At 41.1% G+C, this 16994-nt stretch overlaps 1 protein-coding gene across 18 annotated transcripts in view; it reads right to left on the bottom strand.

Annotated features, from left to right (window-relative positions):
• Window positions 1–16994, bottom strand: part of nfixb (nuclear factor I/Xb) — a 155621-nt gene that overhangs the window by 16675 nt on the left and 121952 nt on the right. For 7 of the 18 annotated variants that reach the window (XM_075453594.1, XM_075453596.1, XM_075453598.1 and 4 more), the window contains 6 exons: window positions 16662–16736; window positions 15210–15330; window positions 14920–14955; window positions 14136–14266; window positions 11547–11621; window positions 3539–3667 (listed from right to left, as the gene is read on the bottom strand). In XM_075453594.1, the coding sequence (XP_075309709.1) occupies window positions 3539–3667; window positions 11547–11621; window positions 14136–14266; window positions 14920–14955; window positions 15210–15330; window positions 16662–16736 (567 nt within the window). The remainder of the gene's footprint in view (window positions 1–3538; window positions 3668–11546; window positions 11622–14135; window positions 14267–14919; window positions 14956–15209; window positions 15331–16661; window positions 16737–16994) is intronic. The other 11 variants (XM_075453599.1, XM_075453606.1, XM_075453611.1 and 8 more) reach the window with 6 other exon arrangements.

The raw sequence follows: 16994 nt of genomic DNA, 5'->3' as shown, positions 1-16994 counted from the left end.
TAAATATGGGATGAATAAAAGAGGTTAGCATTTTGTTTACCTTAGGACCACAACAGAAAAAGCAACAGCTGCTATATCGCACATGGTATGTGAGGCCCCTATACCAAGCACGGCACGAGAAATCGACGATACAAAAAAATCAAAACATAAAAAGTAAGCTTACACACCACCTGCTGGTCATCTACATACTGCAGCTTGCATACGTGTAACGTTCATTTTTGAGGACATGCGCAACCGACGCACCACATGGATGGTGGATACGCGAGGCAGCAATGATAAACATGCGTACGCATAGCTAAGAGCTACTGTATTTCAAACTTTAAGCAATGATTTCCATCCTGTTTTGTCTGATCTACCCCCACCACCTTTTGTCAGATTAACCCAGGTATCCTTTCGTGAAAACCATCCATCAAAAATGCATCAATTTGAAATAAATGTAATATAGGTCACTTGATATTCATTTAGACTGTCAGAGTTTAGGTCAAACAGTGTTCAATGTACAAGTGGCAGCAGCTGGATAATACACCCATTTATAAGTTACATTTAGGTAGCTATCTCAATATTTCTAAACTCCACTTTAACTATTTAAACCATTTTAATTACCTTTAACTAACTAGTGTAACATTTATTCATTATATTCAATTAGTCCTTTTAACAATTTAGCAATGACATTTACTAGCTATTTACAAGCTAATTCACCATTTCATTACTTTTAGCTAACTATTTGAACTTTTATAAGTCATAGTGTATAAACTATTAAAACAGTTTTTAGCACTTTTAAATACCTAGTATAAAGTTTATTCATAATATTTAACTAATCCTTTTAACAATTTAGCCATCTGGCTGTTACTTTTTGCTAACTATCTTAGCATTCATAAACTAGATTTAGTTAAAGATTTAAACCATTTACATGACCATTAACTGACTAGCATAATATTTATTTAAAATTTATTTATTTAAAATAATTTAGCTTTTAACTAACTAGTGTAGCATTTATTTATTATATTTACCTAATTCTATTTACAATTTAGCAATGTCTTTTAGCCATTTCACAATTTAGATTTAGAACTTTTAATTAACTACCTTAGTATCTATAAATGATATTTTGCAAACTATTTAGACCTTTTTCATTACTTTTGACCAACTCGTTTGACATCTATTTATCATATTTAAATAACTATTTTGACCATTTGACCGTAGGTATTTCAGTATTTAGCTGTTACTTTTTGCTAACTACCTGAAGCATTTTCCTTAACTTCTGTTCATTTCCACAAACTTACAACTACTTTTATTTTTTTCCATATTCGTATATTTATCATAGCAAACCAAAATGACTGTTTATGCTCAACCTTTAATTAACTATTTTTAAATAAATCCAATTAAATATTTAAGCTGTTGATTATCTCTAGCAAATAATTTCAGCAATTTAACTTTTAAGCTAATTACTCACACCTAACTGCAGTAGTCCAAGCACATTTAATGTCTAAACCTGGTGTTTTTTCTTGCTTCTTGAGCAATTCTACGTGCTTGAAAATGAGTGTCTCAGATAGGTGCCAATTGCCTTGGTGCTACAGCCTTTCACCTGAGGGGTTCAAGAAGGTCCTGGTGAACGGCAAGTGGCAAAACATTTTCACCAACAAAAGGGGTCAGTATTCCAGAAAGATCAAGGACTACTGCTTTCGAGGCTTTCGAGGAAGCCTGGGTGAATGTGGCACCATAACTGCAGTGTGTTGTTGGCCCCAGTTTCCTTCCCAGTCCCACTTCTCCTATCCCTGAATCTCTATGATCTTGTCTTTCAGACAGAGCAACAACAATGCTGATGACGCAGTAAGCACTTCCATGCTAGCATGGCACAGACCCCTGTGTGCACACTGTTGAAGTTTGTGTAGCGAGAAACAAGTCAAAACGGTTTAAATTAAAACTACTGGCCATGGCAAGGATGGGATTTTGTATATGTGTGATATGTGTGAGTGTGTTATGTGAATGTGTAGAGTGTATATGCACAAGTGTGGAGATCAGATTTGCTGCAGTTTCATCTCAAGAGGCACGGGTTTGTCAACAACCGCAGAGGAGGGTTTAATGACATGGTGGTCAACCCCTTAGCCTCACATCTGCTCGGTGGCTTAAAAAGCCTTTGATGTAGCATTGCTACAGAACTAAAGCACATGGGTAATTATCTCCACTGAGCTCCTTCACTGGCTGAATTTACAAATGAAAAGAATAGAAAGTCCCCAAGTCTGTCTGTGCCGTGATTCGAAAAAAAATGAAGCGATTATGATTTATATTTGAGGCTTTTTTTGGCTATGATTTATATCAGAGCAGCTGTGGAGAGTCAGCTGGTAGACACAGCAGCTCAGACCCAGAGCCTTACTGTACTCTGGTTCCTGCCAGTACGAATAAAGACACACTAAAATCTAGAGTTGCCACACTACAAAGAAAAGCACGTCAGTGTGAATTTGGACCCATTTCAAGGCGTTGATCACTTCATTTTCCATTTGAGTCAAACAAAAGTGCAATTCATCATATCACCACAAACCAACAGTGATTATGAAGACAATCCACTTTGCCTGGTTGCAGCGGGGATTTTTGGAGTGTGAAAGGAGCCCCTCAGAGATTTAGTGTAAATAAGTATGGGGAATTCATAAGAGACTAATTAAAAAAGAATGATCCAATCAAAGCAGCAGAGGGGCTACATTCCACCAGACTGCCATGCAAACTATTTTAAGTGTCAAGCCCAAACTGACGGAACCCCTGATGGCAGTATTATATAACATTATCAAGGTTGTTATATTCATTATGGATAGCTCTTATCAAAGCCAGTGCAGACATTATACATGTCATTTCAAAGAATTTGATGTATTTCTTGTTATAAGTTAACTAAACTTTAGGTGTAAAATTGATGAAATGATTTTTAATAGTAGATGTGCACAGTTTAGTTTGTATAAAAAACATAATTTTTCCACTAAAAGATATGACCGTGTGTGTATGTACCCCCGATTTGTGTTTATATACAGACACAACCAGTCAGTATGTCTCTGTTTTCAAATGTAAATATTGGCTCATTAGGGTTTTCTGTAGAAGTAAATGAGTGATACTCGTTTCATTCCTTAAATGTAGAGTTGCAAAATTAGAGAAGAGAGAAAATGACAGGATAGGCAGCAGCAACCACCTTATTACTTAGAGAAGAAGTCTGAACTTCAGAGATGTTCAAGCGCCAACCATCCACCAAAAGACAGGCCCAAAGATCCAGACACCACACACAAACTCCCTAAAAGCTCCATCACCAGCATGACCTGCACCCTACAGGGTCAGAAGAGGAGGCAGAGGAGGAGGCACAGACCTACAGAGCACCCTGCCAGCTTTAAATTCCCAGCCGCTCTTCTCTCCCAAAGACAAGGCTCCCACCTCTAAACCATAGGAGGGGGAGGGGCAGGATCCCTGAAAAGGGTTGGAGTGGGTAGGAGGAGATGGTGGGGAGTGGAAGAGGAAGGGGTTGGGGAGTGGCGATCAGCGGGATCGGGAGCTGGGTTGGTCTCACCTGGTCTCACTCCCGCCAGCATTGGCAGTGGGTGGTGGGTGAACGCCATGCGGGGGGACCTCGTCTGGGAGGACAGGGCGCTGAAATCGAATTTCCCCAGCTTCTTATGAGAACCAGGCGATGAGAGTCCTGGCAAAAAGGGGATCAACAAAATGGCAGAACAGAGACCAGGTTTTAATCAAACATGGCTGCTTTTCTTACTTCGACTCTACTTAAAAGATTAAATAAATAGATAAGAAATAAATTATTTAATTTATCAGACTCCTTGAATTTGATTACAAGAATCAGATGATTATGACTGACTGAAATCAATGGATTGATCGATCGATCGATTCATTCATTGATTTGTTTGATTTGCTTAACATATAGATGAGATCTCACAATTTTTCTGTCCAAAGGCTCTATGTATGTGTACAGTTGGCGGGCTGTACTATGTCCGTCAGACTGAGGAGGGGTCGAGGGTAGGGTCCGGTGAGTGGCCATGTTTTGAAGCAGCAGGGGTTCAGAGTGAAGGGAGGTGACGTAGGACAGGGGGAAAGGGGTGGTTGGGTTGGGGAATGTCAAGAGGCCAGGGCCAGTGTCAGGACAGAGGAGAGCTGGGAAATGCCATGGCGATCCAACTGTGGTCATCACTGAGCATATTTACAACACAACAAATCCTCATTTCCTGCTTTTTCTCACAGGGCAAACCTCTAAGCTGAAACCTGTCTGCTTTTTGAGATTCAAACCATCTTAATTCTAACAAAACACAATGTTCTCTGAGCCCAGCGCAGCTACAGAGAGATACAGGGACACAGTCAACAAACATGCCAACCAGCCTACTCAGTGCACTTGTCAGGAGGCCTCTTCAGAATGAATGGGATCCTGGATGGCCTCATATCTGGGGCAGACTGTGTTTTCAGTCTAATGCCAGCACAGCCTGTGCTACTACATATAGCTGCAGCGGAGCACGCCAAAACGCACATCAATGGATCCTCTGATGTCGTGTCCTTCTGCATATCTGACAGTCAGGCATTTAATGCTACTGCAGTATTTCATTTAAAGTGCTTGAACTAGCGTTCTCTCTCACTCACACACATATACACACTCAGTCACACAAGCTGTTCAGGCTGGGTGGCAAGCACTGGGCACACTGCCAGTGAAGGCTTGGTGGGAGAGCTGCAGAAAGATGGAATAAGTTAAGCAGGAGAGGAGCAGTGACGGCATGGCCGGCACACATAGACAAACATATTAAAGTGTCCCCCTCAGTCTATAAATGTCGGCTAAGGCTGCAGTCCTGCATGAAATATCCCTTGGTTTGGTAAAAAAGAAAAAAGAAAAAACGGGCACATTAAGTATAGGCCCGGCTCACCAGTGGACCAGAAACATGGCCAAAAGTGTGAGAGCCACAGATAAAAGAGGCTCTCTTCTGTGATCAAGGCCTTGTGTGGTGGGTGCTGAGGGAATTTATTTTGATGTATGGTAATCCAAAAGGCACAATTTAGACTTTCTGGGTTTGAGGAAGAGCGCCAAATGGTGTATCTGACCTCTGCCGGGAACCGCAATGTTGAATATATTCGCTGAAGAAAATCCACTAAACAGAGAATAACAAGTACTGAAGAAAGTATAGAAAAGTGCATCAGCATGGACACACAGAGCTTGTTACTTTTCTCTGGAACATACTGAGCTCCTATTTTGTTTGTCTCAGATTTGGTTGAAGGGATACAGTGATAAACAAGCTTGGCGAGCAAGAGGCCCATAAACTACTAAACGGCACAATATTCACACATATAAAACAAACACAGTCAAATAAAGATGTGGGTAATTTCAACAAGGCCCAGAGAGATGTGGAAATAGATTTTATGAGCACAGCATTTAAAGTCTACCAGCAGATTTCTGAAAAGCCTTTTTTCTTTTTTTTTAATGCTACACTGGGAAATGTTTTATCACCATTTACCCACAATGCTCATAGGCACCGTGGGTGCAGCTGTGCTGTGTGGGCATTGATAAGTATAGAAAAAGGTGTGTGCCGGCACTTATGTTCGGCCATGCACGTCATTCCATGTGAACGTGGGAGGACACTAATATATATTTTACCATAGTGGTAAAAAATAGTCTAAAGAAATCAACATAAAAAGACAAATATAACCTCATCCTGACTGAACGAGTGAGTGAGCGAACGATTGATAAAAAGTGATTAGAATGCGTACTTTTCAATCAGCCTGTCCTGACATGCCGCGAGCGATGTCGCTCCGTCCAGCGATGACGCCGACCCCTAAAAAAAACCCAAAAAAACCCCGCCCGGGCTGTCTCTATTTGGATGACATTTCGCGGCGGTGTCCCGCCCCTAAACACTGCTTATTGGTTGAAATGAACACGCTGCTTCCTGTTGACAAGCTTTTTAGCAACAGGTCAGCATCACTCAGGGAATAATGGACGAGGAGAAGCTGATCTTTACCGTGGAACAGCAGTGGTTTATGACCCCAAACACCCGTACCACAAAGATCTGAACCGAAGGGAGGCCGCATGGGCGGTAATCGCCAGAGAACTCGGTGTTTCAAGTGAGTACTTTCTGAACCAAAAGAATCACTCCCGTCCAAATCGTCCCGTTGCATATCAGGACACCCTGGCGAAATTTCGTTGTCGTATCGCTTCCGTTTCGCTCGCTTTCAGTCAGGATGGGGTGTAAGAGTTAATCAATCTGGTTATATTTTATTCTGGTTTGTGAGCTTGCTTGGTAGTATATTGCTGTCAGTGAGTTAACTATAAGGACAATATGATGACAATTTGTTTTATTGCTAACACATGTTTGGACATAAAATCTGAAAAAAAAAGGGAAATGTTAATCAAAAAACAAAGTAATGGACTCAAATTGAAATGTCTGAACTGGCAAAAAAAAAAAAAAAAAAAATCACCAGTTTCATCGGCCATAATTTAACATCGACAGTGAATATTGGCCTTATTGTGGCTAATTTTGGAGCTGTTGCTGAGAGACGATCATCAAAACTTGTTCAAATTAGATTAAGTCTGTAATTTTGCTTCAAAAGGTTACATTAAGTTAAATATGGTAAGTTTTATGTGTAAATTTAATTTGCTTTTCCCATTTTTCCCCAGTGACTCTGAAGTTGAGCCCTCACAATGAGAGCAGAAATAGTATTTAAATTCTTCTACAGAAGATGCTTGATAATTTTGTAAAGATTCCAAATCGGATAATTTACACATAAACATCAACATTAGCTGGTGTGAAGTGCCTTTTGCATAAAATTTTGTATGGTTACAGAAAACTGTACCAGGAGGCAGAAGAAGAAGCATCGCATTTGAGGTAGCTAGGACCAAGATAGCCTCTTTAATGAACTGGTGCTAGCTAGCTCACGTTTAGCATATCTGGTCCGCCTGTTAGCTAGCTACTGTATAAATACACTTTCATTTTAATAGTTGCTGGTTCTAACACCATAGATCAAATATATCTACTTCATAATATCATCAAAACTTACTTGAATTTATGTAGTCTTTCGGCTCAAACATTAGTCTGTGTTGCAGACTCAAAAGAGTTGCTTTAGTAACTCATAATTCTAGAAATCATCTTTGCATATGATGGAGGAATGCACAATGCATTTAGGGTTGTGGCCTCAATAGCCCTGCAAGTAAGCGTATAACGATATATTTTTTGCTAAGTGTATCTAAGTTCCCAACCTTGAATTTAAAAAATTTCCAGTTTATTATCTTTAAACCTCATAAATCCCCGTTAATTCCCATGTAAAGTTTCAAAATTTGAAAATTCATTGAATTTTCCAACTCTAACCAAAATTGGCTGGAACATTTTGCATACTGGCAAAAAATGCAATATTGTGCACCCCAAATACATTTACTTTGTACACTGATGTGTCAGAATATTATAAGCACCTGCCTAATACTGAGTATGTCCCCTCTTTTCCAGCCAAAACAGTACTGACCCTATGAGGTATGGACTCCATTAGATCTCCGAATGGAGAGATCGACTTGATGGTATCTAACACCAAGTAGTAGCAGATCGATAAAATCCTGAATGATCAATACCATAAACACGTTCTTATCCTCAAACCATGCTCGATCCAGTTTTACAGCATTATCCGTTTGAAAGAGGCTACTGCTATCAGGGAATATATATGGGAATCAGAAACATCTGACAATAACTGCAATTTCGGACATGCAATGAAGCTGTTTAGCCATCACAATTTGGCCCTTGTCAAAGCTTCTATATCTAAAATAAATATTTGCCCATTTTTCCAAGCTGTCAACACATCAACTTCAAAGACTGAATGTTCACTTGCTAACTGATATATCCCACCCACTCCCAGGTACCATTGTGACAAGATAATCAATGTTCTTACTTCACCTGTCAGTGGTCACAATGTTATGGCTGATCAGTGTTTATTAATACATCATTGATGCATTAGTGTGTAAGCAACACTGTAAAAGGCACCCCACTGATTTTACACAGGAGGCTCAGTATATTTGTAACAAGGAGCAGACTATTTAAATTATTATTATTTTTTAAAGTAAGGTGATAAGTAAAAAACATAGCGAACAGCAAAAATGTTAAAAAGGCAAATTAATTTCCATCTTTATTGTAACTTTATCTATTGTATTGTCTTTTCTGTATAAAAAAAAAAAAAAAAAAATCACACATGTATATAATGGAAAGGGAAAAGACAACCGGGTGAACTGCAGAACAATAGAGCCATATGGCCTTACATCAACTATTATCAAAACAAAATCAGTATTTAAGTTTTTCACACCCTGGTTACTGTCAATACAATGTATTGAAACAGTCCTACTCTTAGCTTGTGAAAACTGCTTTATATTGCATTCTGTGCCCCGGGGATGAGTTTCTTCACTGTGATGTAATCAGGGTCATGTGGACTTGGATTTAAGAGAAGAGAAAGCCATCATTACTTCCTGGAGGTGTGAAGGTATTAAAAAAAGTGAACATTTGATGAAAAAAAAGAAGAAGAAAAAAAGATGTTGCTCTGTGGGAAATGTAGGATCCAACGCTTTGGGAGCTTGAGCGATATATTAAAAGACCTAAAATGAAGATTTCTTGCTTTGATTTGTCTTTTTTTTCCAGTTAATCTCACTTCTGAGTTCCTCATAAAGAATGACATGGAAATGTATTATTTCAAGTGGCATTTAGCTACTTTGATCAGACCATCATAAACAAGTGAAATGAATCCCAACATCCTCCCAACATTAATCACTTCCACATAGTCTGCTTGCTTCCAGTTCCTCTGTGGTCCATACAGAGATGACTGAGTGCCACCACATCCCAACATCAATTATAACCAGCTTATCATGCATAAACAGCCTTACATTATACATATTGTTTTTAGTCCCTGTGATATTCCCTAATTAGTCACTATCTTTGTAAAATATCTGGTAATATGTGGTTTCTCAGTGAGGAGCAGCAAATGAGGCCCAGATGCCCAGTGAAAGCTTTGTCTGATAAAGCCAACAGAAGTTACTCTGATCTATCCCTTAATCTGTGAGTGCGCTTGTGAGTGGGTGTGTGCATGTGTGTGAATCTCTCCTTATACACAGACACATACACAGTTGTTTGTTCTTCATTATTTCTATGTCCTGCTCCTGGCACACTGCACAAGCAGCCTGGCAGCCAATTGCTCCCATGACCCGGTAGTGTTGCCACGCTAACAAGCTGGCGACCACACAAACTGTCACAGAACTGGTCCACGGATATGTGCACAGGAACACACACAGGCAACAGAGAGAAAAGGAGCTCACATTCTCTGCTTTCAGGTGAGCAAGAAGCAACAATACATATTCCAGAGCCGCATTAGCACTCATTAAAAACAAACAAGAAAAACTGCCTCCATTTTCTGTCAAAATCATTAATAGATGGAGAAACAAAGCCTTCTTCCCTCACTGAAAAGCAGGTTGTCCCACCACAGAGCAGCAGGAGAGAGCACGTAAGAGGAGAGAACAGAGCAGAGCTGAGCAGGAGACAGCAAACTTAATGATGAATTACATGATCACCTGCTATGCCTCAGAGCTTTTCATTCAGGTAGAGAATCACCTCTGGAGCAGGCAGAGGCGGAGGCCCTCCCCTCCCCTTTCCTTCCTCTTCCTCCCTCCTCCTGTCCTCCGCCCCCACTTCTCCTTTCCTCATCTCTCACTCCCAACACCACCACCACCATCACCAGAACAGATGTCTGCTGTAACCCAGTAGCTCCCTTCGCTGTAGACACATGGAGGTGCCATCTGGACCGGAACGCTGCTCCTCTCCAGACTGGGGAGTGTGTTTATGTGTGTGTGAATGTAAATCAGGGAAAGAGCTTGAATTTACTTTTCTGCGCACGTGCCTGCATGACATTTCTGACTGTGCGTGTTAGTGAGTAAGCATGTCTCGGAGACAGTCGGCCCCGTTGTGCACTGATGACACACCTGAGCGTGTTTAGCTGGTTTTTTTTGAGTCCTGTGTTGTTCTTCTCAGAGATGGATGAGTCAGGGCGACGGCAGGTGGGACAGCGCTCAGCAGCTCTGTCTAAACAACCGGCTGGACGATGTGATGAAATCTCATTCAAATTACTGCTCACTCTGTGTGCCTTTCATCACTTACTCTCTCATTCTGGATTCAACAACAAGATTACAACTAAATAGTATCTGAAGTAGCTGAATGTTTCGGACAAATTCCCTTCAACTCAGAAAGCATTCATATGGTGTCACAACAATGTGGATTTTGGACATGATAATGAACCTAGAGCCTCTGAATTTAAGGTTTTACGTATCGGGACATGACAGAAATTAGGCAAATACAACCTCGGATAAGTAAAAAAACACATGAAATTTGTCGAAGCAGTGTGTGAAAAACTAATTACCCCCTCACTGCTTCCACAGGAATTAAGAGGGTACGAAGCAGCCAGGTGCCGCTGATCAAATTTACATGATTAACTGATCATCAGCAGGTGTGAGCACCTCTATGAAAGCAGAAGTTTTTGGCAGTTTGCTGATCTGGAGCATCCAGGTGTGTATTAACGCAATGCCGAGGAGGAAAGACATCAGCGATGATCTTAGAGAAGCAACTGTTGCTGCCCATCAATCTGGGAAACAATGCAAATCAAGAATCAAGGTGTTGCAACGGTCCGGTCAAAGTTCAGACCTGCAAACCTCAATGAATCGAAGCGACATTGTAAGAATGGGCCAAAATTCCTCCACAGCAATATGACAAAGGAAATGACTATTTCAAGTTTACACAGCAAAAGGTGCCTCTACAGCACAGATGTCCAAATCCAGTCCTCCAGTTCCTACAGGTTTTAGATGATTCCCTGCTGTGTTGAAACAGAGAACGTGTGATGTGGACCTCCCTGCTCTATAGGCTACCGAAACATGGGGTTACTTAGTTTTTCACACACCACTTCAGCATTTTGGCTTAATTTTTGTTGAATAAAGATTGAAACAGCATAATATTTCATGTATTCTTGTTTATCTGAGGTTGTATTTACCTTATTTCAAGACTTGGTAAGCACTAGATTATTGATTTCTATTATGTCCTTGATACATAAAATCTTTTTCACATGACTTGTTACACAATATTATTACACATTTACAATAGACTGGAAATGGATTGGTAACAGAGTATCCAGAGATGGTTCCAATGCACTAGTGATGACTTTATCCTGCTACAAATCTGATTTCTTTCACAGATTCTTAACATCTTATACGCAGACAGACAGTGGATGTTATGGAGCTACTGGGCTACCAAAAGGCTTTGGTGAATCCACAATGGACAACAGCAGACATCTGGTAGAAACACAACCCCACCCAGCAGCAGCATAGCCAGAGAACAAGACACTAGAGAGGGGAGAGGAGAGGAAGAGGAGAGGAGAGGAGAAGAGAGAGGACGGATGGAAAAAGCAGAGGAGCTCTGAGAGCTCACAGGAAGTGCAAACAAACAGAAATGTACACAAGTTGAGGGTGGTGTGAGTGGAAGTAGAGCATGTATACATGTACACAGTATAATGTTTAATGTTCTAACCATGGTAAGGAAACTGCACTCCATCGCTCTCATGCTTAATCTTCCTCTCCTGCACACTGGCCAAATGGTGCTGCACTGAAAGGCCAAACAGGGGAGAAGGGAAGAGTTAACAATGGAAGAGGGGAGGAGAGAAAAAAGACAGACACACAGAAAGAGGTGTAAAGAAAGACAGAGAAATAGGGGTGGTTAAATCATGGGCAATAGGGGAATTTTATAATGTAGAGTGCAGAAAGTGCTTATAAAACAGTTACATCATTACTGCTGGCAATATTAAAAAGCAGCATGTAGGTGGGAGTGTCGTTATAAACAGACATGAAATCCGGCAATTTAACAAAACCCCTTCAGTCAAATACTACACCCAAGAGATAGACATGAAGTCACATTGCAAATACATTTGATGAAGATACCCATCGTGATGTTTGAAAGCGCTGTAAGCCAAAGAGAGAGCGGTTATGGTTTCGGAAGAAAATGGGTGGGGTTACACTGGGGCTGCTCGGCTGTGACACTGAAGTAGACCACAGAGAGAGATGTGAATGGTGAGACTAAGAAGGAATCTGGAATGATGGTAAAGAACAATTCTAACCTTTGTGAAATAAGTGACATCACATGATTCAGATGAGAGGACTGGTACCTCTCTAAAGGATAAAGCAGCCAGCAGTTGGTTAGACTGGCACAAAGGCTGAAAACAAGTGAAACAGCCAGCTGTCAGCTCTGTTTCTCCCTGCTTTTGGCCTTTGCTCTAAGCTAAGCTAACAGGCTGCGGCCATGAACTTGAGTAAATACTCAAAGACTTTTTGTTCATGTTTTTGGAAATGACTGTATGATTCTTTTTATGTTTTACATTACATAAATGCATTAATTGTGATGAAAATTAATTTTTGAGCAGCACTATAAATAAGCCTTTAAAATGATAATATTTTATTCTATGATCCAGGGAATCAACTTTGCTAGTTTGTCTAAAAAACACACAATTCCATAAATAAAAAATAAAAGATCTCAATATTCTCTTACAAATTAACAATTTAAATGGCACTAACTATAGTGAATAGCTTGCGCAGGCTGCAGAAACTCTAGCATGTTAGCACAACTCAAAATCTTCCTAACAAGGGAGCGAATAATAATTCGGATTTAGTACTGTATTCTGATAAAAAGTTGCTGGGTGTGGTACTAATCTGAGACAGGAAGATGATGTTCCTGGAGATTTCCAGATGGGATTTCTAAATCAGGAGCATCTCTTCGATGCCCACAGTCGATTCAGTTCCTCCAACAGCCCCACCAACTAAAATCTGTTAAAAAGACTCAACTTAATTGTGGTTTGATTTGAGGGCTAGTTCACATAATTTCACTCTTTTACATAGTTGGTACTCGGATAGCTTCAGATTAAATTAATTTTGCCACTTTTTACCATCCTAACAGAGATGATGTGCTGATATAAAATGTTAAACCTGAACAATTGGCATTTAGATCTAATTTTACAGACAATGTCCAGAGTTTTTTTCCATATCATCATCATATTTCATCTCATAACCTACATTACACTCGAGAGGTGGGATATTTCAGTGGACAAAGGAACAAAACCTCTCCCAATAAAAGCTAGACTTTCTGTACGCCACTGAGAGAAACTAAAAAAATGTGCTGTTATCCATTTTGAGTAAAGTGGCTGCACATGACAAAAGATGCTGTGACCTGGCAGTGACAAACTAGCTGTCCCTTTAACTCAGGCAGGCTTGTTATGTGTGATGGGGTCTTATTTGATACAGACATAGAAGTTGTGGATGAAAGATGGCGAGAGTGGGGATGACTGAGTGGGGGGTAAAGTGATGAAGAGATGGGTCAATGCAGCACAGAGGCAAGGCTGAGTGGGAGGGGGGGAGTTTGGGGGGAGGTGAGCTGTGGATTCTGGTTCAATTGAAGTTTTGTATGAAATTAAGATTCAAAAGGAAAGTTTGACATTTCTGGCAAATACGATTACAGTATTTGCGTTGTTGCGGAGTTTGTTATATGAGGATCCTGCCCAAGGGTAGCTCGACATGATAACCTTAGATCCTGAACTAAAGCTGCCATGATCAGAGAAAGACGATTAGCTTAGCTTTGCACAGCAGTTATACAGGAAGCAGCCTGGGAGGTACTGGCTATATCCAACTAAACTATTTGTAGGAAAACTTCAGGGCGTGATGGTAGCTGGCAAAGAAAATCTGTCATGTTGATTTTTCAGGTGAATTTGGGACTGATGGACAAAACTAGGACCATCATTTCCCCCTGTTTACAACCTTTAAGCTAAGCTAACCACTCAGTGCTCACTTCATATTTAACACAGATAAACGAAAGTGGTGCCAACTGCATTTACAAAAATGTCAAACTATTACCTTAAGGCCAAAGAAAACTACTCTGGACTTCATAGTGACTGGAGGGACTTAAAATCAAATGAGAAGCCATTGGGATCCTATGGAGTCTTAGTGGAGTGGTATTAGTGGGACTTTCAAAGACAAATCAGTCAAATTTTTGTTCCCAGATTGATGTAGACCTCAGCCCAGCTCCTGGAGAGGCATTTGCGTGCAGAATATAATGGGGCAGTTGAAGCGGGAGTACCTGCATCCACATCATTTGGCCAACCGCTGGACTGAGAGCTGCTGCCGGCCGCAGGGGAACGGCCTGAGTAGAAGACATCATCTACCGGGCTCTCCATCTCGCTGTCGTCAATGGACTTGCGCTTGTTGGAGCTGAGGAAAAAAGAAAGAGTTTTTATTCAAATTTCTGACCAAGGAAAGAGGAAGGAATCAAAAGATTTCTGGATTTTGCGAACAACCTGATCTGTATTTTTGTATTTTGTTAAAGTTTGTGAAACCCAGAGAATGGGTTTGTGAAACAAACTTACTAATTGGTATGTGGGACTCTCACATATGTACACTTATCATTTGTGGGACATTTGTGGTGCTTATTTCCCCTGGAGTCAGGCATGAGTCAGGCATTACTGCGTAAAAAATCAAGAGTTAATAAAAATTCAAAAAGTCAAGGTTCTGTTCCGTGTTTTGTTTTCATATTAAGTTACAGCCAGAGGGGACAAAGCAACGCAACTGGAGTCAGTAAGACAAGAATTAGACTAGAATTCTTTTAGCACGCTGTGTCTGTAGTGGCCCAAAGCAGCCTCACGCTACAAACCCAGTTCTGGGTGATGCTGGAACGCATTGTTGTGCGAGTTTGCAAATTCTTATAGCGTCTTACATCTGTGACCAATAAAAATAATGGCGGTTGTGAACGTACAGCGCCTGTGTATTTGTGCGACAACATGCGTGTGTGGCTTTTGTTCGAGTGTCGTGCAGGGGCCTGTGTTACATTAGTATCAGGGGAAATATTCAGCAGAAAGTGTAACTACCTCCGTGGGAGACTTGCATAAAGCTCCATTTCAGTCCTGCAGCGTAAGATGAGCAGGAGAGGAGGAGAGAGGGAGTAAGGGGGAAAAACAGACACCAAAGACACAAACAGATTGGTGGGAAAATGATTGGGAATGAGAAGGATTAGTGATGGGGAAGGAAAAAGGGAGAAAGAAAGACCACAATCAGAAAGAAGAGCAAGCTAAGCATAACGAATACATCAAAGAGGTTAAGAAATGAGGAATATTAGTACAGAATATGCCAGTTATAGGAGTGTTTGACATGTGTGTACCTGGTGGAAGGGGTGGAGGTGATGGAGCGCCGTCCCAGGGTCACCTGGTTGATGTTGTAATAGCCAGGGCTGTCCAGGTCTGCCAGAGAGAAGTTGGGGCCTGTCGCTGTGGCCACTGGAGCTGAGGATTTCAAACGCAGAGATGCGTCACGTAGACGAACTACACAAAACGTCTAACACTGTCACACCGTAGTTTAATTTAAGATGATCATTCTCTCGGGATGTCACAGTTACATCGTCAAGGTCCCCGGAAGATGACCAATTTTTAGTAAAATGTTCAAATATCTTGTAAAATTTCTCAAAATCTCTCAAATAGGACTCGCACAAATTCATGGCTCCAAATCAAAGTCACGTTAAGAAACTTACGATTGGCATCTTTCCTTCAGCCCCTTCCGGTTACCAAGACAATATATCACTCTTGATACACCGCCGACTGGCCAGCGAAACCTTCAGGACCCATCCATTAACTCCGTCACTGGACAGCTCCACATTTTGCAAATTTAGCCGTTGTACAAGTTGACTGCAAGCCAATATATGATGACTACAACATCATATATTAATACCAGCTGACACAGATAAAAGTAAGTAAAGATATCCCATCATCCTGTTTGAGTTTACGTCCCTCTTTGCATGGTGATTGCCTGTCATAAATAAAATAAGGCACTTGATGCCACAACCCCAATCAGATTTGCTTCTTAGTTTAAACCACTAATACTGTACCATCTCAGACCTCGGTTTTTTAGCCACAATCAAAGATATCCCCCCCGATTCTTCCACGTTGCTCATCTTTCATTTACTTCGCCTTGGACTCGCACAGCGTGATGAGAAAAGTTCAGCTCTCTTACCATAAAGGCCATCTTTCCCCTTTCATCGTGTGGTGTGTACAGGTCAGGCAAACAGAATATATCTTACAGTGGTTTTGAAGAACCATCTGCTGGAGGCTCCTCGGTAGCCACATATACAACACTAATGGAGCAGAAAAGTTTCAGCGCCGGCAGCCAAACGCAAAGGCTGCCAGCTACCTTTAACAGCCAAACAACACAGTAAGCTAGTGTTGAGGGCTAATTCAACCAAGACACCAAAGGAGAAACCCATTTCCTCTGAACTGCATCAACTAAGCATTGCACAGCAAAGACTGAAGCTACTGTAGTAATTGGAACCGTAGTCAGGTTGGCACAGTAAGGATCAGGACTGCTTGGAAGCGCCAGATAAATGAACAGCGAACACTCAGCTGGGCACAGCACAGCAACGTAATCCGTGGATAGCCATAGAACCGTCTTAACTTGGATACACAGGTTAAAACTCCTGCACGTGCGTCCTCTTTTCACGTAAAAGAATGTATCCAGTGGTGTTTGGTTAATGAATGCAGACCATTTACCATTTCAACGTTACAACAAAGCAACAATGAGGCAGTGACAGTGATTGACATTTCAAATTACAGCAATGACTCACTCTGCGACACGCGGACCAACTCGGCTACGTTCCACACCCCTGAAGTCACGAAGCAGTCCTGGAAACTCAAGTGGCCTGGGTAAAGAACAGAAAAGAGAAGAAAAAAAAAAAGAGTGTGTGAGTAAGGACTGCATGGTCGGTGCATGTCCCAAAACATGCACTACATTTCACAAACATATGAGAGGACACACTTGGTACACACACAGACACAGAGAGCGAGCTGAAAAACAGATGTATGGAAAGGCTTCACACACTGCTGGTCGGTGTCATCCAGGGCAGCCATGTGTTTTCTATAAGATATAACAGGCCTTTGGTTTTGGAGGTTCATTTTTC

This window comes from Odontesthes bonariensis, chromosome 21, assembly GCF_027942865.1.
Source record: "Odontesthes bonariensis isolate fOdoBon6 chromosome 21, fOdoBon6.hap1, whole genome shotgun sequence".
Lineage (NCBI taxonomy): Eukaryota > Metazoa > Chordata > Actinopteri > Atheriniformes > Atherinopsidae > Odontesthes > Odontesthes bonariensis.
This window is presented reverse-complemented; position numbering and strand designations above follow the sequence as displayed.